This window comes from Culicoides brevitarsis, chromosome 2 (genome assembly GCF_036172545.1).
Source record: "Culicoides brevitarsis isolate CSIRO-B50_1 chromosome 2, AGI_CSIRO_Cbre_v1, whole genome shotgun sequence".
NCBI classification, from domain to species: domain Eukaryota; kingdom Metazoa; phylum Arthropoda; class Insecta; order Diptera; family Ceratopogonidae; genus Culicoides; species Culicoides brevitarsis.
The window spans coordinates 6668882-6693356 of record NC_087086.1 but is presented as its reverse complement, the minus strand read 5'-3'; the positions used below and the strand labels follow the sequence as shown (position 1 = coordinate 6693356).

The 24475-nt window shown below is 27.9% G+C and overlaps 6 protein-coding genes and 1 non-coding gene across 7 annotated transcripts; 3 read left to right on the top strand and 4 right to left on the bottom strand.

Annotated features, from left to right (window-relative positions):
• The first annotated feature begins 158 nt into the window (after nucleotides 1-158).
• On the top strand, nucleotides 159-5003 carry LOC134831819 (brain-specific homeobox protein-like). The gene is made up of 5 exons (XM_063845642.1): nucleotides 159-368; nucleotides 3231-3403; nucleotides 4365-4492; nucleotides 4557-4728; nucleotides 4797-5003. The coding sequence occupies exons 1-5, from the start codon at nucleotides 172-174 to the stop codon at nucleotides 4958-4960; spliced, it is 834 nt and encodes a 277-aa protein (XP_063701712.1). The 5' UTR covers nucleotides 159-171; the 3' UTR covers nucleotides 4961-5003.
• Nucleotides 285-3049, bottom strand: LOC134832218 (zinc finger protein 271). Its single transcript, XM_063846188.1, has 5 exons — nucleotides 2187-3049; nucleotides 1931-2108; nucleotides 1842-1861; nucleotides 1168-1221; nucleotides 285-789 (listed from the first exon to the last, which is right to left on the bottom strand). The coding sequence occupies exons 1-5, from the start codon at nucleotides 2980-2982 to the stop codon at nucleotides 386-388; spliced, it is 1452 nt and encodes a 483-aa protein (XP_063702258.1). The 5' UTR covers nucleotides 2983-3049; the 3' UTR covers nucleotides 285-385.
• A 4023-nt stretch (nucleotides 5004-9026) lies between the features above and the next one.
• Nucleotides 9027-9098, top strand: Trnae-cuc (transfer RNA glutamic acid (anticodon CUC)). The gene has a single exon. It is a non-coding gene; the product is annotated as a tRNA-Glu (tRNA).
• A 284-nt stretch (nucleotides 9099-9382) lies between these two features.
• Nucleotides 9383-11130, bottom strand: LOC134829935 (tubulin-specific chaperone E). Its single transcript, XM_063843233.1, has one exon. The coding sequence runs from the start codon at nucleotides 10988-10990 to the stop codon at nucleotides 9404-9406; it is 1587 nt and encodes a 528-aa protein (XP_063699303.1). The 5' UTR covers nucleotides 10991-11130; the 3' UTR covers nucleotides 9383-9403.
• An 872-nt stretch (nucleotides 11131-12002) lies between these two features.
• LOC134831417 (splicing factor 45) lies at nucleotides 12003-13182 on the bottom strand. The gene is made up of 2 exons (XM_063845144.1): nucleotides 13016-13182; nucleotides 12003-12956 (listed from the first exon to the last, which is right to left on the bottom strand). Exons 1-2 carry the CDS (start codon nucleotides 13118-13120, stop codon nucleotides 12003-12005), a joined length of 1059 nt encoding a protein of 352 aa, XP_063701214.1. The 5' UTR covers nucleotides 13121-13182.
• A 1085-nt stretch (nucleotides 13183-14267) lies between these two features.
• Nucleotides 14268-19957, top strand: LOC134829772 (PH and SEC7 domain-containing protein). Its single transcript, XM_063843023.1, has 4 exons — nucleotides 14268-14397; nucleotides 14784-16239; nucleotides 17385-18450; nucleotides 19159-19957. The coding sequence occupies exons 2-4, from the start codon at nucleotides 14862-14864 to the stop codon at nucleotides 19655-19657; spliced, it is 2943 nt and encodes a 980-aa protein (XP_063699093.1). The 5' UTR covers nucleotides 14268-14397; nucleotides 14784-14861; the 3' UTR covers nucleotides 19658-19957.
• A 1680-nt stretch (nucleotides 19958-21637) lies between these two features.
• Nucleotides 21638-24261, bottom strand: LOC134830986 (cardioactive peptide). The gene is made up of 4 exons (XM_063844611.1): nucleotides 24187-24261; nucleotides 22524-22676; nucleotides 22086-22128; nucleotides 21638-22023 (listed from the first exon to the last, which is right to left on the bottom strand). Exons 2-4 carry the CDS (start codon nucleotides 22620-22622, stop codon nucleotides 21788-21790), a joined length of 378 nt encoding a protein of 125 aa, XP_063700681.1. The 5' UTR covers nucleotides 22623-22676; nucleotides 24187-24261; the 3' UTR covers nucleotides 21638-21787.
• Between the last annotated feature and the right edge of the window lie 214 nt (nucleotides 24262-24475).

Below are 24475 nucleotides of genomic sequence, written 5' to 3'. Positions count from 1 at the left end.
TACACATTTCGCTCATTTTCGTGGCATTTATAATTTTATTGGGGAAATTTCATCATTATTAAATATTAACTCCAATGAAAGAAATTCCTTAAAAAATATTCAAGTGAATTTTCGAATAATTTCAATAATAAATAAATTTTTAATAATAATAAAAAAAATTAAATAAAAAAAATGACGTCGTCACACAACAGTGAAATAAAAAATTTTGTGCAAAAACAAACGTCGGCACAAAAAATTACATTTTCCATCGACGACATTCTTCACGAGAAAAATAACAATGTGAATGTGAAAAATTTTGACAAAAATAGTCCTGCAGCTACTTTAACTCGTAAATTGAGCAACAACAAAGAAAGTGACACAAATTCAAGGTGAATTTATTTTTTTTTTACTGAATATTATAAATTAATTCCTGAGAGTCCGGGGAATTTTCAAAAGCATGTGCTTCAGTTAGGCACAAATTTTTCATGTATTCCGATGGCGATGGGACATTTAAAAGTGTTTCGGGTTGACTTTCCATGTGCCATTCTTCGAGACCCATTTTGTTGCAAGATTCGTTCACGAGATCGTCCAAAGTTTTTGCGATTGAGTCTTCAGTTGTTGATGGCAGAATTTGGTCGAGTTCTTTCGTTTGCCCGGCGTTCAGTGTGACATTGTTTAAGAGTTTTTGCAAGAGATCGCCCGTTTGACGAACGACAGTGCCCGGCGGTTGTGCAGTGCATTTGTGAGTTCGTTGAGAGACTTTGTAACGGAAGGTTTTGTTGCAAGCGGTGCAGCAATATGGCATGACTCCTAAAAGGAAAAATAATTAAAAAATGTAAGTTTATGAAAAAAAAAAACATAAAACTCAATTAAAAAAAAATCGAAAATATTTCATGTAAAAAATAAAATAATTTTTATTTAAAAAAAAATATTATTAAAAGTTTCATAAAGAAAAATAATTAATTTTATGAAAAAAAAACTATAAAAATTTGTGTAAAAAAAAATTATAAAAAAAAAATATTTCATGAAAAATAATTATAAATTCATGAAAAAAAAAATTTATAAAAAAAAATTATTTCATAAATAAGAAAAAATTATAAATTTATTTTTTTTATATTTTTAAATTTATTTTATAATTTTATGAAAAATAAAAATATTTCGTTGAAGAAAATGAAAATTTTTACAAACCTGTATGAATGCGACGGTGAACTAAATAAGAAACTCGTTGTCTGAAACATTTTCCTGAAAGAAAAAGAGAAATAAATTTTTTCAGTATAAGTACCTCAAAAAGGAGAAAATTCGTATTAAAAAATTTTTTTTTCTTGATAAATATTTTAATTTAATGTAAAAATATTTTTAAATAAATATTAAATTTAAAATAATAAAATATTAAACATTAAATTAAATTAATAAGAAAATTATAAAAATTAAATAAATTAATTAAAGTTTTTAAAATTATTTTAAAAAATTTAATTTTCAATTAATTTTAATTTAATTTAATTAATTAATTTTAAAAATATTTTTAGATAAAAAAATTAAAAAAAAAAGAATAAAATACATTTTTATATGAAAAATCATTTTTCAATTTTAATAAAAAATTGCAGAACTTAAAATAATAAAATTATTTAAATAATTTTTTTTTTCAAATTTCGTTATAAAAATTGAAAGTTTTAATTTAAAACATAAAAAGAAAATTAAATTTTAATCTTAAAGTTAAAAATCTTGACTAAAAAAATAAAAAATTAAAGTAAAATTGATCTTAAACTCCAATTGAAGTAAAATTTTTAATAAATTTCTCATTGAAAAAAATGAAAAAATGGATGAAAAATGTAAAAATTCATGGAAACTTTAATTTCACTCACCGCATGTCTCACATTTGAACCTAAAAAAGCAAAAAAAAAAAATTAATTAAAATAATATTTCAGTCAGACAAAATTCAACAGAAACTTACGGTTTTTCGCCACTGTGAATCCTTTCATGATTATGCAGCGTCGACAATTCCTTGAATGCCCGATTGCAGACTGTACAAATGTGAGGCTTCTCGTCGTTGTGATATAACAAATGTTTATGGTACGATTGCTGAAACGTAAATGACTTCTGACAAATGTTGCAAGTGTATGGCTGTTCACCTAAAAAATTACAAAATTCATTAAAAATCGCAAAAAAGTTAATTTTAAACCGATAAAAGGTTAATTTTTTGCACTTACCCGTATGTAACCGCTTATGTTTTTTGAGGAAATATTTCGTGGTGAAGGATTTTCCGCAAATTTCGCACGAATTGTTGTCCGCCAACGATTTTGGTAGCGAATTTTTTATTAATTCGTATTTTTTGGCGTCATTCGGGGCAATGTACTTTGGCGGCGGATCAATTTCTGGCTTGACATTTGACGTTGAGGGACCTGGCGAATCCATATTTTTCATGCGAAATCCATAATGAGCGACTTTGAGATGGATTCTCAGTGAGCCTTTCATTTTGAAGGATTTTGTGCATAAATTGCAGCCGTATTTCAAGTCGTCGTTCCTTGAAGCTCTGTCAACGTCACTGATTTCGTGCACAAGTTCCATATGCATTTTCAACAAATTCTGATTTGGGAAGGAAATGCTGCAAATTTCACATTCAGTCAAATTTTCCAACTTCACGACGTTCGAAGAAATTATTTCAGGCGGTTTCGGTCCAACCACTGACTTTGTTTTGGTTTTTCTCACGGATTTTAATTCTTGCGTCGAACTCTTTGGCGTTATTTTCTCAATTTGAGGCACGATGACAGGTCTCTCAGTAACAACAACTGGTTCTGACGACGTTTCTTCGCTCGGGAGCGAATGCGCAAATAAATGTATCGTCAATTTGTCTAAACCGAGAACGATTTCTTCGCACAATGGGCACTTTAGTGGGCGACTTACGACTTTTATTAAACTCATCTTTAGCGATTCGATCGTTTGGAAATTCGATTGACAACACAATGGGCACGAAATTCCCTGAAAATTGCTCGATTTTGAACACATTTTCGCAATTTTTGGTTCGAAATTATTTGTTTAAAAATTTTTCACGAAATTTTTTGATGCGAATGAAAAGATTTTCCTCTTTGTCTGACACTCTCGATGAGAGAAAAACTTGCATGAGCGTTAAAAATAGATCGGAAAAGTGTGAGAATAGCGCTCGTGAGATTTTTTCTAAAAATATCCATCACATCTGTTCGATTTTTGAATGAATTGGAAGTTGAGAAATTCACTAATTAACTTTTTTTCGGCAGTAATTTTAACTCCAAAGCAGCAGATTGCAAGTATATGCCAGTGCCGGGAGCAAATAATCCGGCAATGTATGGAACGGGCTCTTATGATCCATCGTATATTCAGATGTTAGGCTCTTATTTGACACCAACAGCCTCAGGATACAAAAGTCTTGATCCGTATTTTTTATCACAAGGTAAGAGTTCTGAAAAAAATTAAAAAAAAAAAATTATTTTGAATTTTTAAAAAATTTTCTTTAATTTAATTTAATTTTTTTTTTATTTTTAATTGAAATTTTATGAAAAAAAATTTAAGATAAATTTTAAAAAATAATAAAAAAAAATATCAGCTTGATTTTGATGATTTATAAAATTATTAAATTAATTTTTGAATATTTTTTGAATTTAAATTATTCTTTTGAATTTTTTTTAATTATTTTTTTTTTTTGAATATTTTTTTTGAATTAATTTTTTTAATTAATTTTTTATTAAATTAGTTTAATCATAAAATTATTTTAAAAAAATATAATTTTTGTAAGAAAATGATTTTTTTTTTTGTTAATAATTAAAAATTATAATTTTGAATAATTTTCTTTAAATACATTTGAGCTAAATATAATTATTAAAAAACATTATTTAAATAAATATTAATTAAAATTATTATTTTTTTTATAATTTTTTTTAAATAAATAAATTTTTTAAATTATTTTTTATTTTAAATAAAATTTTAATTTTTATTAAATAATTTATTTGAAAAAAAATGGAAATTTTAGCTAAAAATCATTTTTTAAAGTTCAATCTCTTGAGTAATTTTCTTTTAAAAAATTAATTTTCTTTAAAAATATTAATTTTCAAACATTTATTAATTTTTATTTCAAAAAAATTTAAAAAAATCAAATTTTTATAAATAAAAAATTCAAGCAGAAATATTTTTTTCCTCTAAAAATAATTTTTCCAACTCACCCGATAATTTTTTCCAATGAAAAATTTAAATTGAATTAAGAAAATTGGTCAATATTGTTTGTTTTTTTCTGCAATATTGAAAAAATAATTCAATTTAAAAAACTTTCACTTTCGCACCAATCTCTTGTGGTTGTTTGCAATCAATCTAAATGACAGTCCCATGGTGTCATAACTACTTTTTCCTTTTATTTTTAGGATTTTTTGCTGGCTTCTCTTCAAATGGATGCCCAATGCCCGACATTGCCATTGGTTTGGGTATGGGAATGAACGCTTTGCGACACTGTCGAAGACGTAAAGCGAGAACGGTTTTCAGTGATCCACAGGTAAGATTTTTCACAATTTTTCATTGAATTTTAACAATTTTTTAACTTTTTCCTAAATCAACAGTTAACGGGCTTAGAAAAACGCTTCGAAGCTCAACGATACCTTTCGACGCCCGAACGAGTTGAATTGGCATCCGCTTTGGGCTTATCCGAAACTCAAGTCAAAACATGGTTTCAAAATCGACGAATGAAGCACAAGAAACAGTTACGACGAAAGGAAGCTGGCACAAACGGAGGTAACTTGCCAAATTTCGCTTTTACAAGAAAATGTCTGAAACACTTCCTTCCTTTATTCGATTTGCAGGAGCGAAAGGATTAAACGGCAATTCAGCTAACAATCCCGCGTCAAATCTTCTCGTTCGATTGCCACAATACAGTCAAGATCGGAAAAGTTATAGCGATATCGATTCGGATGAAGAAGGCAGCGACGTGGATGTCATTGGCGACGATAAGGGATATTTGTCATAAAAGTAAGGAAACATTCGAAAAAATTACGTAAAGTGTACATAAAAGCAACGAATAAAAGTGAAAAATTAGATATTTTTCGTAATTTTTGCGGAAACACTCGGTTCACTCGGAAATCTCATAATTCATAATTTTATGATCAAGTACCCGGATCTTTTATCTCATCTTTTTTTAAATGAAAATTTACAATTTTCTTCCAAGACCTTTCACAAAGAAATATTTAAAAGTAATAATGGCACTTCAAATGATCTGCTTTACAAAGTACTTTTATGTTATTATTATTATTTTTGCAGAAAACAATAAAGAGATATCAAAAGTTAATAGGGGTGACTCCACCCTCTTCATCATTGTCATCATTATTGAGTATACGCTTGCGTTTACTTGATTTGATTTTGGCACAAGTAAAATAACAAGTTTGTTTGTGCAAGTTCATTGTGCTTCTGCGTGTTGATCTGAATGGCATTTAAACGGATTACGAGAGTGCTGATTTTCGGGTGAAGAGGTAAGATAAATGTCTGCAAAACGGAAAATTTTTACGTCAATTAGTTTCGCTTTTTATATGGTAATTGATGAGAAGTTAAATTTTGAAGTTTGAAAAGAATAGTTTTATTCAAAGAAACTAAAAGTCAGAAGTAAAATTTTAATTTAGTGAAATTGATATAAAATTTTCGTTTTTTAACGGTATGAACAAGTAAACATAATAAAAATTTAAGAAGTGTCAATTTTCATATTTTTTGACGTTTAAAGATTTAAAAACTGAATTTAGGCCGTTCCAAACTTTTCTCGATGTTTTTGTCCCAAACAATTTTTTCAAAATGGGGGGGGGGCAAAATAAAAAAAAGTTTTGAAATACTTTTTCATACAAAATGACAAAATTTAAACAATTTTGGGTAATTAATGATTTTTTTAGTTGTTTTTATGGTATATACGTTGATATTTGGTAATTTAAAATTAATCTTAGAGTATTTCAAGATAAAAATAAAAACAAAAAAATCTCATAAAAAAACTGTCAAAAAATTTTAAAAATATTTTTTTTTGCAAATATTTTTGAGAATGAATTTTTCATGTCAAATTTCGTTTTTCAATACAAAAATTCTTGAAAATTTAAAATATTTTTGAAATTTCCTTGAAAAAAATAAGAAAAAATACCGAACATGGTCAATTTTGATGAAATTTTTAACTGCCCCAACATAGAAAAAAATTTGGAGTTTCAACTAAATTTAAGCAAATTAATGGATCAATAACGATTAAGAAGTATAAAGTACAAAGCTTATATTAATATTTAAAATTTAACATCAATGCTGATGAGTAAAGATTAACTTCTTTGAAGAGACGTCTTATTCAAGTAGAACTAAAGGATGACAAGGAATTGCAAATTGACATATTTGACCTATACAACTGTTGATTACAAGTAAACATTGTTTTGCACAAACTTTCTCAAGATCAATGATAAAAGGCTCAGAAAAGTCTTATTCTCAGATGAACGAAAAGAGGAGCATTATACAACGATTTCAAAAACGCTTTAAAGGTTTTATATATTTTCAGATCTTCAAGTAGGAGAAACAAAAAAGAACACGTCTCTGCGTACATTGCTATGGCATATTCTTAAAACGATCAAAAATTACGCTGCATACCGAATGAAACTATGAAACGAAAGATTAAATTGACTTTCAAGAACCCAAAAGACTTAAGAAAAAAATTCAGAACAGAGATTAGTTTCACAACTCGTGTGGCAAAAGGCATAAATCCAAAATTTAAAACTTCAAAAAATTTTCAAGGATTACAAAACCTTAATATGAAAGCATTTGAGAGATTCTTAGCAGACCTAATTGTATATTTTCTATTTGATCACAGAATATTTGCTCAACTTCGAAAGTTAAAATGAAGTTAAACTTTTAGTTTTATTTTTTTCTAAATTTTTTTTCTATGATCTTGTATAATGAAACCGTTTATTTTAGATAAAATACCCAACTCAATCTAACTGATCTGACAAACTTCAAATTGTACCTGTCAATTAACTATAATTAACTACTTGCGTACACCCTAAACTCCATATTAATTTGCAATATCAACCTGATATAAAAATTCATGATAAAAATCAAAAAAAATTATTTACTCCTAATAGATCTAAATTAAAAGTCTTTATTAAATTATTGCTAACCCCATATTATTCTGATTCCTTATCAAAACTCACGCCTACACAATTGTCCTTAAATAGCGTATGAACAAAATCGCATTAACTCTCAAAAAGACCTAACATATGTATATTAAATGCTTTCCAATTTGTCGTGTCTTTGAAGTGATTTTCAAACATATTTTCATAATGAAACGGTTTCCATAGCGTAGGTACGTCACAAATTTTTACAACAAAGATAGAAATCAGCAGTTGCAGTCCTTCGCTATGGAAACACTCTTTAATCACAAGGAGATTTTGTGTTGTTTTGTGATGTTATCTCGCGCGCCTTCAACGAGTATAGAGCAAATGAAAAATCACAATAGCGCAAAATGTTTAAATAAAAGTCACATAAATGTCACGTCAATACTGTTATTAACAACTGAGAAGAGTGAAAAAGAGGAAAAAGGGGAATATAATTTAATTATGGGAATACAAATGCACCTAATAATCTCTCTTTAATAGGAATTCTATAGCTATGAATGGATTTAGCGCACCACATGTCATATCAACTGTGTGTGGGTGCAAAATTTGTGTTACATGATCTCAATTGATGATTTGATATTGCTTTTGCTACAAATTGACAACAATTACAACCAATTAGTTTTATGATTTCAATTTTATGTCAACTTGTCAAAGGATTCATCACGAAATTTTCCCGAAAAATGACACAAAATTTCAAATATGTTCAAATTCCAAAAATCTTCCGAAAAATCTTCACAGTTGTTCTCCATTTCTGACTAATAATTTTATTGCACGTGTTGTCAATTTGACGTTGATTTTACCTTTTGTTGAAACATTCAACGTAAAAAAATCCTTCCTACAAGAAATTATTTGTTTATTTATGTTACAAAACGATACACAAAAAAGGCACAGAATGCCGGCACGTGACCAGATTTTATGAATGAGGGCTTAGATGCGTAATTTGGGTAAATAAATATTATGTGAAAGAACGTTTTTTTATCGTAAACACATGAAATTCGATACGTGAACAGAACATCATTAAACCGGAAACAAGTCTCTCGAGAGAACCCCCGAAGATTGTCTCTAATCCGCGGTAAGTAATGGGAAAACAGCGACAATTATAAAAATTAGCTAATCGGACTTGTGATTTGTTCTCGTTTTACAAAAAAAAAAAAAAAATCAGAAAATCTCCGAAATCCGAGACGATTAAAAAAATTTTTAATTTTGCACGTAATTGTCGCCTATTATGTAGTTATTTAGCGCAAAAATGTTGACGGCAAAGTAATTAATTTGACAAGAAAATAATGAAGACGTCACAGTTCAAAAGTGTACTTTAAGTCCGTGTCATGTTTAAGTACTGGAAGTATTTTGATGAATTTGCTTGATTTCTTTGTTTATTTTTATTTTTTCTCACACACAGAAATATTGATTTTCTCATGGAAATTTTTTATCTTAAAAATTTTTTGTCATTGGAGCAATTCTTGATCTAAATAAAAATAAGGATCAATTTTTTTCATGTTTAAATTTACCGTCGGAGTTAATTTTTCAAAAATTTTCTTGAATTGAACGAAATTTTGGTATATTGAAATTTATAGAGCGACGGTAAAAATTAAATTTGATCTCATCAGTTGATTTTTCTCTTTTTTGTATCATTTTAATTGCACTTTTTATCATTTTTTCAACCCTTTTAACGTTTTTTTCTTCATAAGTGAACTAATTGCAGGTATTGATTTTACTTTTTAGAACAGCAAAAAAAGAAAAATGAAAAAAAGTAAATTGGTAGGTATTCAAATTTACTCTGAAAACGAATTTTCTGTGCAAAGTTGAACGAATATGAAGCTTTTTTAACGTACGAAGGTGTGTTCTATGAAGTTCTATATGGCAAATGTGCGTTGTTGGTATAAAAGTGACTTTTGCGTTTGATTTAACATCTCCCATATTGTCTAGTGGTTAGGATATCCGGCTCTCACCCGGAAGGCCCGGGTTCGATTCCCGGTATGGGAAGACAATTTTTTTTTTTGCTTTTTTTTAATTTTTAAAAAAATATTTTTAATTTTTTAATTTAATTAATTAATAAAATAATTAATATTAATTAATTATTAAATTAAATATGAATTAAAAATAATAATTTAATTAATATTTAATTTAATAATTAATTAAAATTAATTATTTTATTAATTAATTAAATTAAATATTAATTAAAAATATTTTTTAAAAATTAAAAAAAAATAAAAAAAAAAAAACAAAAAAAATTATCTTCTAAATTTTAACTCCAAAATCCATTTTTTGTTAGCAGATTTTCTGTTTTATTAGTGAATTAATATTGTGTCTCCTTCTTTAATGGAATAATAATCAATAGTTTTTGACGACGGATCTAACGGGACTCTAATATTTTCGCATCTCGGGTCAACTGCTTCCAATCCAAAATCATTTCCATCCAAAACTCCCGCGAATAATTTACTGATGAGCCCATACAACGCCTGAATCGACATCTTTGACGGTAATTTCCTCTCAATTCTCTTCCCAGATCCCAAATGCTCCAACAAAATCTTGTATGTGCCAGATTTTTTCTTTGCTCCTGCCCCAACGATATGCATCTCAGGCGTTCCATACTTTAGCAACAACTTTGGATATGCCCGAAATTTGTTCAGAAATTTTTCACGCCCGATCTCGTCATCGCTCAGTTCAAACCATTTCTCAAAAAGCAACTTCCAAGTGTCAATTTCCGCATTTCTTCGATCCGAGTCCTCAATTCGACGTTTGTTTAGGACTTTGAGTCCCGTTATCAGAGCAATTGCCTTGTAAGACCAATCTTCGTAACGTTCGCCGGTGCTCGTGGAGTACGATAAATTCTCGAGAGATGCTAATTTGTCGAGTTCATTGAAGCATGCGATGTCATCTTTGATGAAATTGTCGCGTAAGTTGATTTTTTGCAATGCCACAAAAATATCGAGTTTCTGTTGGTAGTTACAATCCGGCATTTTTACTTCGGTAAAGTTGTTGTTGCTCAAAAGCAGTTCCTTCAGTTGCTTCAAATGTCCCAAATTGACGATATTTTCGAAATTTTCCAATTTATTTCCTTGCAAATCCAGCTTTTCCAACTTTTGAAAGACATTTTCCTTTGTAAATTTCTCGATTTTGCCCACAGAATTGTCTTGCAACGACAAAAATTCAATATTGGGCCACAATTTTGCGATTTTTAGCACTTCATGCCAGTTTGTAATTCCATTGTTTCGTAAATTAATACCTTTGACTTTGTTCGCGACACTCGCAAATTCCGAAATTTCTGCTTCGGCAGGCACTCGAATGCGATTATTCGATAAATCGAGATACTGCAAGTTTTTCAGTTGCTCGACGACTTGCATGACAACGCCCCAATTCGAGATGAGAGTTGACGACAAATCCAAATTTGTGATTTGACGGAAACGAGTGAGATCGCCGCATCGATTAATTGGAGCTCCTGCAACCGAAACGTCACAAAGTTCATCCAAGTGACTTTGCTTTTGGCGAATTTTGTCCATGCCGACAATTTCGAGCAGCGGGGCGTGCATAAATTGACGCGCTTCCTTGATTAAACTCTCATCCAGGACAATTTCGTCTTTTTCGTAGTAACGATCGATGATTGCCTCTTCGAGAGTTTGAAAGTCGCCGAGAAGTTTCTCCAAGCGAACCAGTGTGCCCGAATACGGATGCGACGTTTGGAAGTAGCGAATGCCCTTGACGACGCCATCGTGCTTGCCGCGTGATACGTCATCCCATTCGACGCCTACCCAAATCCCGGGATGGTTCTCGACGGCGCCCACATACTTTATTGTTCCGTAAAATCCTTGCACTTTTACACGGCCATCCAAGTGTATGTTTTCATTTTCGCTTATTTGGTTCGATAGACCGACCATTTTTGTCTAAAAGTTGTTGCGATCGCAAATGCGCATCAGAAATTTGTGATTTTGACAAGTTGAAAGGAATTTTAAACAACTTTACGGGGAGAATTTTGCAAATTTTCACGATGGTTTAATTGGTTTTTGTTGTTTTTTTGTTGCGATGACACATAAATTGAGGCGAATGAAAGTGATGAGGTCGATACAAGTGTTGAAAATGTTTTCAATTTCAACTTTAAAAATTTTTTGAGAAATTTTCATGATTAATTTTGAATATAGAAGGTTTGAAAAATAAAAAAATTAAATATTTAATAGCATTTTTGACAAAAAAAATTTAAAAAAATATTAATTTGCTTTAGAATATATTTTTTGTTAATAAAAAAAATAAATAATTAAAATAAATTTAAAAAAATTAATTAATTATTATTTATTAATTATTAATTAATTATTTATTAATTATTTCATTTATTTATTAATTAATTTTTAATAATTTAAATTTTTTTTTTATTAAAAAAAAATACGAATTTTCTGACAAAAAAAATTATTTAAAAAATTTAATTGCATTAAAAATTTAAAAAAAATAAATAAATTAATTAGATAGATGAAAAAAATTAGATGAAATTAATTAATTTTAAAAAAATTCATTAATTATTAATTTTTAATATTATTATTTTTTTAAATTTTAATTATTTTAAATTATTAATTTAAATTAAAATTAATTATATTTTGAATTTTTTAAATTTGTTTATTTAAAAATATTTTTTTTATTAATTTTTTTTTTTTAGAAAAAATTATGAACTTAAAAAAAAATTTTAAAATTAAAGTTTTTTTTTAAATTTTTTTTAAAATTAAATTTTTTAATTAAAAATTTAAAAAAATTGAAATTGAAAACATTTTTAATTTTTGTATCGACCTAACATCAAAAAATTACCTTTTTGTTAATTCATTCAACCCTTTCGGAAATTTTTTAATTTTTTTTTGGCAATTTCTTCAAAGAATGAAAAATTTTCTTAAATAATTTATTTTTATTTTAATCCAAAAGTTGTGAATTTTCAAACTTTTCGATGCTATAAAAGCCCGCTTTGACTTGACGTCCTCCGAAAAATCTTCCGTTCAAGTCGACAACTGCTTTTATCGCACTTTCTATCCTCTTGAACTCCACGAAAATCCTCACAGCTTCTTCAGGAACGACATTTTCCAATTCTCGTATCATCACTTTTTGCACTTCTCCGTATTTTGTGACGCATTCTTCCTTTACTTCGGGCTCTAATTCCTCATCGACGTCTCCTGGCCCAACCATATTGCGTAAAAGAACGACTTTCGAAGGTCTCTTGATGATTTCTGTGATAGTTTCTTCCTGTTGAACAGGTTCGGGAGGTGCTAAGGTTTGCGCAACGGGCGTCACACTTCCCGGAATTGCCGTTGACGATGGCGGAGGCATCGTTGGTTCCTTGAATTCGCTTTCGTGGATGATTCTTCCGCCGCGTTTTGATGTTTTCTCGACTGTTAGCGCTGATGCCATGCCTTGTTCGTCTTTTCCGAGACCTTTGTTCGAATTCCAACCGTATTTTGCCATGATTTTTTCCGCGACAGATCCGCTTCCGTCGTTCGGCGTTGGATTTGTCGTGACTTGAAGCGATTTTGGAGGTGCGATCATTGCTTTGCCTACTTTTGTGTACTTGTTGTAGTCTTCTTCGTCATCCGAGTTGCGACGATATGACGGAGAATTGCGACGTTTTCGATCAGCAGCACGTTTCTTGTCATCTGCTTGCTTGTCGCGACGTTCTTTGATGATTTTATCGTAATCGTTCGGGTTTTTTGGGTCATATTCGTCTTCGATATCCCAACTGTAGTGAGCGATTGCCGGTAATGCGGGCACAGGAATTATTGGTTTGTTCGAGAGAATTACTTTGGGCTTTATGATCGGTTTGGAGGCGGTGTCATCAGCTCGCAGAGGCTTTTGTGTGATAATTGGAGTTAAAATCTAAAATAGAAAAGAAAAATTCGTAAGTAAATTTATGAGAAAAAGTTTGTTTTGATTACCTTTTTTGTCTGTAACGGCGGATTTCTCTTCATTTGTGGCACTAATTTCAAGTTTGAGCTCCATGTTGTCGGAGTTTTCACATCGTCATCGTCGTAAAGTGACATTTTTGTTGAGATTTCTGTGAAAAATCGACAAAAAATTAAAATTTGTGTGTTTTTTGACTGAATTTGATAAATGTATAACAAATTTTATTTGATTTTATACAATTATCACATTTAGACGTCTCAATATAACATCCGAAATTCATTTTTTCGTCTCAAAAAACGGTTAAAAAAAGTTCATTTTGACAAATTTAAAATAAAAAAATTAAAATTTTGAAAAATTTTAGAAAATATTTATTCATTTTTACAAAATTTTCAAATATTTTTTTTTCATTTAAAAAAAAATTAATTAAATTTTATTTTTTTTTCCATAAAAATTTAAAAATTTTTTGATAATTTTAAAAACTAAAATTTATTTAATTCATTTTGACAAATTTTCAAAAAGTTTTGTTCATTCGATTTTTACAACTTTTTTAGCAGCTGTTCATTTAGATAAAATTTTAATAATTTTCATTTTTTTTCCAAATTTTTTTATAATTTTCATTTTTTGGAAATTTTTTATAATTTATTTTTTTTGAAAGTTTTTTTTATAATTTTCGTTTTTTTGGAATTTTTTTTATAATTTTTGTTTTTTTGAAAATTTTTACGTTTGCTTTTCAAAAATACTTTTTTACCTAATTTTAACTGAAAATTGATAATTTCAAAAACAAATTTTTAAATAATTTTAAAATTTGTTCATTTCTGTTCATTTTCTAAAAATTTTTAGAAATTTTTATTCATTAAAAAAATAAAAGTTTTTTTTAATTTTTATAAATTTTCAGAAATTTAATTGATTTTTTTTTATATTTTTACAAATTTGCTAAAGATTTATTTAATGATTTAATTAAAACATAAAAATTATTTAAAATATAAAATAAAACAAAAAGATTTCATTTCAATAAAAATTTTGAAAAATTTTAATGAAAAAAAAATTTTTTTTTTAATTTTATGAAATTTTTTAAAATTAATTTTTTGAATTTTTTTTTTTTTTAATTAATTTATTTTTTTTTTTTAATTAATTTTTATTTTTTAACAAATTTTAATAATTTTTCAAATTTATTTTGTAATTTTTAAATAAAAAATCTTGTTCATTTTCAGTTCATTTCAAAAATACGTTAACCACATTGCTAAAAAAAATAAATCTCGTCACCCCATTCAAATTTCCGAACATCGGGTCGACTTAAACATCACATCAAAGAACAAAATTTTCCGGAAAAAGTGATGAAAATTCAAGTAAAATTAGTTGCAAGTCGATTCTTAACCGTAGTATTTGACGATGATTTTCCGTATTTATAAGCGAGGTGAGTCCCAAACGCAAAAAATCCCCAAAATCGTGTCAGATGTTTGCAAATTTACGAAAAAAACAACAACTAAAAAAGTGAATTCACTTTTGACGAATGCACTTTTTGCCCGAAATTCGAGTCAAATCTTCGTCAATTGCACATTTAACACAAAAAATCGCTCGTAATTGAGTTGAATTGTCGCGATATTTTCGGCGGATGAGTCAGGATACGACGGAACATTCGGAGACAACGCCTCATTATTATTGTCGAGCAGAAGGTCGTGTGTTAATGTGCAATTCACGAAAGTATTAAAAAAACCAGTTTTCTCCTACAATGTCGCTTCGCACAGAGCGAGACTTGCTAATTATGTCTAAAATTGTGTCCTTTTGGCTTTTCTCTTGCAGATTTCAGTGTTCTTTATTGAAGAAGCAGCGAGTAGTGTGTAAAATTGTAGCGTTACAACAACAACAACAACCAAAAAAATGAGTTCGAGCAGTAAACAAACTGTTCGTTCGACACTTTCGGAGCCTCTGTGTCGTCCCAGCAGGATTCCAACAGCGATTGGCGCAAAAGCAGTGACCAGCCCAAGTTCGTGGAGTGTTCAGCATTCGCCCCAACACACCGGCAAACGCAGTTCGAACGCCCAATCGAACGGAACTTCGTCGCAAACGACGACAACAGCAGCGGCGGCGCCTCGTTTCGAAGCTTACATGATGACGGGCGACATTATCCTCAATATTTCGAAGAAAGTACCGAAAAATATCAAACCGCCAACGACGATCGCGACAAAAAAAGCTCCCGCATCTCCGTTAATCGTCGCTCGGAACGGAGCATTTGCGCCGCATGCCAAATACGACTCGTCGCCATCAAGCCCCTCGGATGACAACAGCGCCTGCTGCGACAAAGACACGTTTTGCATCAAAGAGGAACCCGCAAAATCGTCATCTGTCTCCTCGAGTAACTCGTCGTCAGCCAATAACAGCAGCAGCACCTTTAGTAACGACGCTGTCGACTGCCCGCTGCTGAAAACGGGCAAAAATCGCGTCGCCATCGAGAAACAAGCGTCAATTAACGTCTCGGAAACATCGAGTGTCAGTTCGAACGAAATGAGTTTCTCCGTACCGACGAGCCCGACTTCCCTCAACATGCCAAATTCGAATTTGTACTGCAAAAAAGAGGAGGCCTTGCTGAAAATGACGTCAGCTCCCACGAGTCCCGACACGGAAAACACCACGACGCAGGATTTCATCAAGCGTAACATGAACAACATGAATGCCGAGGTGCAAAAGAAACGCGATACTCTCGGGCGTGTTCGTACTTCACGCAGCGAAGACCCGTTACGTGATGGCATCAATAACTCCGTCGTGCCCATTAACATTGACGAGGATTTTAATTCGTCGCTGAATACGTTGCTCGATACGCGAAACGAATCGGATTCGCCCCAAAGTGCGGGACCCGGAGGAGATCGCATCGTTTGGACTTATAATGCGCCCGTGCAAGGCGGCGTCGGCGGAAGAATTATCACGTCGCCACTGTCTCAAAGTTCCTCGGAGTCGCCGCGTTGCTCCGAAAGTCAACTGGCAAGTCCGACGTCGCCGAGCTCCAATGAGGCAACGAGTAACGACATTCAAAACATTCAGAATCTCACGAATGATCAAAGTGTTTCGGAAGTGTCGGCAGTCTCGAATATCTCGTCGCCCGACTATCAGGATGAGCAGTTTAGTGCACGGGAGTTGTGTGTCATTAGTGATCCGTCGGATAGCGATAGCACCATTCTTGCCTCGGAGAAACAATATTCGGATGTTGAGCCAGGGAATAAAATTGTCATACAAGTTGCGGGAATGGATGTCAATGGAAAAGGTGAGAAAATTTATTTTTTTATTTTTTAAATACTTTTTTCTGAAAAAAAAATTAAAAATATTTTTTAAATGTTTGAGCTGAAAAATTTAATTTTTATTTTCTAAAGATTCTAAAAAATTAAAAAAATTTTCAAAAAATAATTTTATATAAAAAAAATTATTTTTTTTTTGCTACAAAAAAAATTTAATTCATACCTTTCATCTTTCAAAATTTAAATTATTTTTTTTCTTTTTATTTGTTGGCAAATAATTTTTAATATTTTTTTTTGTTTTGAAAATAATTTTTGACATTTTTTTATTTAAAATTAAAAAAAAATGTTTTTCAATTACCTAAAAATTGAAAATTTTATTCAAAAAAAAAAAAAAATTCCAAAAAATAGAAAAATTTTCAAAAATTGATTTTATACAAATATGATTTCATAAATTATTATTTTTTAATTTTAAAAAAATCATAAACTTATTTTTTATATTTTTTTTAAATTTTATTAATTTCTGAAATTGAATCTAAAAAAATTAATCTAAAATATTTTTGCTACAAAAAATTCTTTCCAAATTAAAAATAATTTTTTTAATTCATAAATTTGATTTTTTTTTTTTGTTAAAGATTTATTTTTAATATTTTTCTTTTAAAAACTAAAATTCATTTTTATTTTTTATTCCCTGAATATTAAATTTTTTTTTATATGAAAAAAAAAAATCATAAATTGATACTAAAATTTTGATAATTTCATAATGAAATTTTTATTGATTATTAATTTAATTATCAAAATTGAATTTTAAAATTTATTTAAAAAAATTTTTTGCTTAAAAAAAATTTAAAAATTAATTTTTTTTTTTAAATTACTTTTTTTTGTTTTATTTTTTTATTGATGAGAAAAAATATACAATGTCAACAAAATTTGTTTAAAAAAATTAAAAATATAAAAAAGTTTTTCTTAAAATAATTTGAAAAAATTAATATTTTTAAAAAATTCAAAATTCTTAATTTATTTTTAAAATTTTAATTATTTGTTTAATTAAAATTTAATTATTTTTTTCTATTGATTAGGTATTTATTTAACTTTTTTTTTTTTGAAAAAAAGCAATTTTTTCTTAAAAATTATTTTACGAAAAATTTCAAAAATTACCTTTTTTTTTTCTTCGTAGGTGACAACAACCAAGAAGACGAATACGAGAAAAACGTGGCAGCTTCCTTGGAAAATCATCCGGGCAACACAAACGACTTGAATGGCGGCAGAGAAGGATCGCCAACGGAAGATGGAAGTGACATCGAGTCGTTGCATTCATTCCATTACTCGCCCAAGGGAGTCGATATCCCGTCAGCGGTGCGTCTCGCAAAGCGCTTATACCATCTCGAGGGCTTCAAGCGATCCGACGTGAGCAAACACCTCTGCAAAAATAACGAATTTAGTCGCGCCGTCGCCGAAGAGTATCTCAAATACTTCAAATTTGAGAATCTCACGCTCGACGAAGCTCTGCGAAAATTCCTGAAAAAGTTCTGTTTGTCGGGCGAAACGCAGGAACGTGAACGAGTCCTCGTGCACTTTTCCAAACGTTATCTCGACTGCAATCCGGGAAGTTTCAACTCAACCGACGCCGCGCATACGCTCGTGTGTGCCTTGATGTTGCTCAACACGGATCTCCATGGACAAAATATCGGCCGAAAGATGACGTGCTCCGAGTTTATCGAGAATTTGAGCGAATTGAACGACGGCGGGAACTTTCCGAAGGATATTTTGAAGCAGTTGTATCATTCGATCAAGTCACGTGTCATTGAATGGGCTGTCGATGATGCAGTGGATGGCGATGGAAGGCGCGTCGATGAAAAAGGCAGCAAGTTACATCATCAGAATAGCGCCGGAAGTGTCGGAATTGACAATCCGTTGCTCGAAAACGACAATTTGAATGATGGGCTGCCGGCGATTGAATACAAAAAGGGATATGTGATGAAGAAAAGTTGCTACGATTCGGCGAATAAAAAGACGCCGTTCGGTAAACGAGGATGGAAAATGTTCTATTGCACGTTGCGCGATACGTGCATCTATTTGCACAAAGACGAACATGGATTCCGACGAAATCAAGTGAGCGACAATTATCACAACGCGATCTCGATTCATCATTCACTCGCAACGAAAGCAGGAGATTATGTGAAGAAACAACACGTTTTTCGGTTGATTACCGCAGACCAAGCAGAGTATTTGTTCCAAACCAGGTGAGAAAATTTTTTAATAATTTAAATTTTTTAATTTCAAAAAAATTTTTACATTGAATTTTATCAAATTTTTACGAAAATCTCAGTTAAAATTAATTAAAAAATTTTCTTTCTGATTAAAAATGTTCAAAAAATGACTTTAAAAAATTAAAAAAAAAATAAAATTTTATAATTTTTAGCAATTTGTGGGTTAAAAAATTCACAATTAAAAATAAAAAAAAATATAAGATTTTTTTATAATTTTTTTTAAATATTTTATTTTCATTTATAATTTTATAAAATTTTAATAATAATTAAAAAAAAATAATTTTTTTCAATTTAATTTTTTAATTATTTTAATTATTTGTTTAAAATTAAATAAATTTCTTAAAAAAAATATGTAAAAATTTTAAATATTTAAAATTTATTAATTATTTTTAAAAAATTAATATGAATTAATTTTTAAATTCTTTTGATTTAAATATTTATTTTTTTTTAATCAATTTAAGTTTAATTTTAATTATTTAAATTTTTAAAATTAATTATTGAAAAAATTATAAAAATTTTAAATATTTTTTCACCTTATCATTTTATATTATTTTTAACTTTTTGAGGTCGAAAATAATTAAAAACCGTTTTTTTAATTTAAAAAAAAATAATTTTTTAAGAAAAAGAAAAATATTTTTTTATCAAAAAAAACTAATTTTCAATAATTTTTTTTTTTTTCAGTGATTCAAAAGAGCTCCAAAGTTGGATCGAAACAATAAATTTCGTGTGCGGAACATTCTCGACGCCTGCCTTAAGCGGAGCCATTGGCAATTCGAAGCGTTTCCAACGCCCTCTGTTGCCGTGTTCCCGCACCAAGTTAACATTCCGCGAGCAATTTGCGTCGCACGAACGCCAAATCCAGCTGCTCGAACAGAGTCTCGACGAACATCGACAAGGCACGGTCCCGAGCAAGGGACTCGGCATGCAAAACTTCAAGGAAAAAGAAGCCTACTTGTGCTACGAAATCAAACGCTACAAAGCCTACGTGTCGGCGATGCGAACCAAAATGTCGGAATTTCAGGAGAATCAGTACAGTCCAACGTTGAGCGCCGGCAGTGCGGGAAGCGCCTCAGGTACGTACGACGACACGATGGTACAATCGACGACGACAACGACGACGCAGAGCTACAAATCCAAGAGGCATGGCGAAAAGACGAACGCCAGCTTCACGGATGGATGATGACCGCGAATCGAGTATCCTTCGAGTGTTTGGTGTCGCAACACAAAAACCATGAGATTTTAGCTTACGCGAAAAAAATTTGATGCGCTAATCAAAAAATTTTTCTGCTCGTGTTTGAGTGAAATTCGTCTCTTTCTTTGTTTTAAAAAGATTCGAGAGATAAAAAAAATATGTGTATCCCCAATTATTATTAAAGTACACGCTAAACGCTTCTTCATTTTTATGAAAAAAAAAACTTTTCGCTGAGATTTCGATTCGCCGCAATTATTTGTGTAAAATTTGTTAACTACTATATTATATTATCACAAAAAAAAAATATTATTATTTAATAAAGTACGAGAATTATTATGAAAAAATAAATGTTAAGACGAGAAAAATTTAAGCTTTTTCTAAATTTCATAAAAAAAAAATTAAAAGAGGTCGAATCTCTTTGTTTAAAAATTATTTTTTTTTTATTTTTCAAAAATTGACAATAAAATTATAATTTTTTCACAATAAAAAAAATTAAATAATTATAAGTTAGAAAACAACAAAAAAGCCATCACTAAATAATTATCTATAAAAAAAATTAATAAAAAAAATAAATAAAAATTTTTGCTCAAGAAACGTAAGAAATAAGTTTAGTTTTTGGCTCAGAAAATCTCACAGCAATTCTTTAAAAAATATTTTAAAAAATGTATAAAAAGCAAGAATTTTTTCTTATTATTTGTTTTAAAAAAATATAAAAAATTTGTGATCATCCTACTTTTGAATAAAAATGCATTTTATCATCGAACATTCTACTTAAAAAAATAAAAAAAATATTTTTGTCGATTTTTTTTTTATTTTTTAAAAAATCGACTTTCAACCACTATTTTTAGCAGTATTTGTACATAATTTCGCTATTATTATTATTATTTATATATAATGATAATTATTAATTAATATTAAAGATACATTTTAAAAGCCTGTATTTTTAAACGTTTTCTGAAAATTATTGCGATAAAAATTAATAAATAAATGTCTTCTTTATACGCTTTGAATATCATCGGTTTTAAGAATTTTTTTGATTCTTCACTACAATTTAAGGATATTATTATATATAATATATTATGATATATTACCTATACAACAACAACAACAAAAATAAAAAATATTTAAAAAAAATAGAAAATAATCTTTAAGAATATGAAAAAAAATTGAATGGTGTCGCAACGAAAATTTGGCACCCAAAAAAAAAAATATTGTATGCCCCTCTATAGTGTTTGAAATGAGGCAATATTCAACAAAACAAGAAAAAATACATAAAAAAATATGTTATGGAATCTTTTATTATTATAAATACTAGTTTTAAAAATAAATAATTAAAACACTGTTGTTTTATAGTAATATAAGTATTTAACAATAAAAATATACCTAAACATTCTAAAAATTTGTTTTAATTAATTTTAATTTTTTTAAATTTTTAAATTAAATTGAAACTAATTAATTAATTAATAAATTTTTAAATTAAATTATTTATTTAATTTTAAATTATTTAATTAAAAAATTTAATTTTAATATTTTTAATTTAAAATACTTTTTTTTAAATTTTATTTAATTAATGAAAATATGCGATTTTTATATTTGAAAGATAATTTAATTATTTTTTTTTTAAATTCTGAATTTTATTAAAATTTAATTATTTTTTATTATATAATTTTTAATTAATTTTATTATTTAAAAAAATATTTTGATAATTTTCTTATCCAAGTTATTTTTTTTTAAATATTTTAAGTTTTGAAATTCAATTTTTTATTTAAAAAATTTATTTTAAATAAAATTTTATTTTTTTAAAAATTAATTTTTTTTAAATTTGAATCAAAAATAATTAATAAAAAAATTATTTAAAAAAAATAATTATTTTAAAAAAAAAAATTTAATTTCAAATTTTTAAAAAAATTAAAAAAAAAATCAAAAATATAATTTTTGAATTTAAATTAATAAATTATTTAATTTTTATTTATTCAAAAAAAATTCTTAATACACTTTAGTCACATTTCTTGTCTTGTTCACATTTAACATTAATTTACTAAATTTTTAATTTAAATATTTAATTATTTAATATAGAAGTTCACGCTTTTTTGTTTCTCATCGACACTTTTTCTGAGATTATTGTGTGCTAAAACGAACAGTTGGCTGATTGAAATCCGCTTTATATGACGTACGGGCATGATTAGCTTCTTGTATTGCCTCCCATAACTTGGCTTCGCTCATAATTTGTCTCATGAGGTCTTCAACGGCAGGCTCGGAGTTCAAATCAAGAAGACTGGCAAGCGAATCGTCAGATGTGAGCTCGTTATTGAACGTTTTTGGACTTTCTTCTAATGAACGTTTCTTGCCACAACCTAAAATTCAAAATTTTATTTAATTAAAGTTGAACAATTTTAATGAAAAATGAAAAAATTACCCGTAAAGGCATTACAAAATGGGCGTTTGTAATATTGATGCAGCTGTGGGCGAAAGAAAAAACGGGAAAAATATTATTAGGTGTCAATTACAGGCGCAAGTGACACAAACATTAGCGGAAAAACCGCGATATTCAAGGATTTTGAGTGAAAATGAAGGAAAATATTCAATTTATCCATCGGTAAGTCTTAAATTTTATCTTTTTGAGTAAAAATTCAAACAAAAAAAAATATTTTTTTTAGATTTTTTATAAAAATAACGGAAAAAGTGCAAAAAAAAATCGTTAAGTAGTGTTAATTTGTTCGCGAGCCGACATAAAACAATAAAATAAACACCTACACTATAATTAGAAACACACTTCTGCTGTTTTTGTCAGTCTGTCATGCCATTAATTAAGAATGCTAATTACTCCCAGAGACGACTGACACGTGAAACTCACCTTTAAATTATTGTTGCTCGTTGGATACCCGAGAATTGGCGTGCTTATGAGCATTATATAAATAACTACGACGCACAGCAAAACTTCAAATCGCATCATTTTCAGAATTTCTTGGAAATTTCTCTCTTTTTCTGTGCCAAATAGACTAAAAAGCTGCAAAAAAAACAATAAAAAAATTATTATGCAAATGCTTTTCGTAATAACCCGACAATAAAATTGGTGCAATAACAGTACTCGGATACATTGATAAGCTTTTAGCACGGCACAACATGACGTCGGTTTTTATTGAAAGTGCCTTTATTTTTGATCATGTCGTGAAAATGGGTGTCAGTACCTTCTATTGGAGTTAATATGTTAATCGCGGCAATTAATGAGAGCAATTATGAGGATTTTTTGTGTTATTCAATGAATTTATGTAATTAAGTCACAGTTTGTTTTAGTTTTAGGAATAAAATAAATAAAAATGTTGTGCAAAAGGAAAAAAGTGCCTTGAAGAAATGATTCATAAATATTTTTTAAAAATATTTTTGGAAAATTACAAAAACTAAAGTAAGAATTTTTAGATATTTAATTTTTATAACAAATCATAAAAATTTTTAAATATTTTTTTGAATTAAAAAAAAATAAAAATTATTTAAAAATAAATAAATTAAATTAAATTTAATAAATAAATTATAATTAAATTTTGATTCTGAATCATATTTTAAATTAAATTAATTTTTTACAGATTTTTTTTTAATTTTTTATATAAATTTAAAATTAATTTTACAATTTATTTAAAAATAAATATCTTTATTAATATTTAAATTAATTTATCAATTTAATTAAAAATTTTAACAATTAATTAAATTTAATGAATTCATTAATTAAATAATAAAATTTAATTTATATTAATTTTTTTAAATTTTATTTATTTACTTTTTATTAAAAATTTTCATACTGCAAAGTATTAATCGTAAAAAATTAAAAAAAAATATTTTTTCTTTAAAAAAATTACAAAAAATTAAAATTAAATTAAAAAATTCAAATTTAAAATTGAAATAACTAATAAATCAAAATTTATTTTAATTCGTTCGTTTAATTTAATTAATTTATTTTTTTTTTTAATTTAAAAAAAAAATTAATATTTAAAACAAACAAATTTAAAATAATAAATTTTAAAAATTGATTAAATTTAATAAATTTATTTATTAAATAATATAATAATAATTTATTTTAAATTAATTAATTATTTTTTATAAAATTTAATTTAAATAAAAAGATTCATTGCTCTCAATTTTTCAAAGATTTTAGTTTTTATTCTTCATAAATTTTATTAAAAATTTTTATAAATTTAAAAAATAAAAAAAAATTAAAATAAAAAAAATTTAATTTTCAAAATTGAAATAATTAATAAATCAAAATTTATATTAATTTTATTTATTTAATTTTTATTAAAAATTTTCATACTGGATCCAAGCATTAATTTTTTTTTATCGTAAAATATCAAAAATTAATGTTTTTCTTTAAAAAAAAATCTTCATGATGTCAACTTTAATTTTTTATGTAATATTAATTGCCTATCCTTAAAAAAAATATTTGCATTGAACACTAATATTTTTCCATTCACTGATTTTTTAAAAATAATTTTAATTTTCCAGAAAAATAATTTCAATTTAACTACCTTTCACTTTCAATAAAATTCACTTTTTTATTTAAATAAATTTTAGAATCTTCAAGAGAAACTTTTCTTCTTCACTGCTTTCAAACGAATGTGCTCCTGTAAACTTCTCTCCGTGCATTTATAGTGAAAATATTGTCTCCCGCGGCGATTTTTATAAAATCTCAATAAACTGACAGGAAAATCTGTTGTGTTCATGTGGTATTGACCTATGTTCGGAGAATGTGAAGGAACGGAGAAAGTAGTTTTTGCTTTCATCACACACACACACATGTGCGTAAAACGAGACATT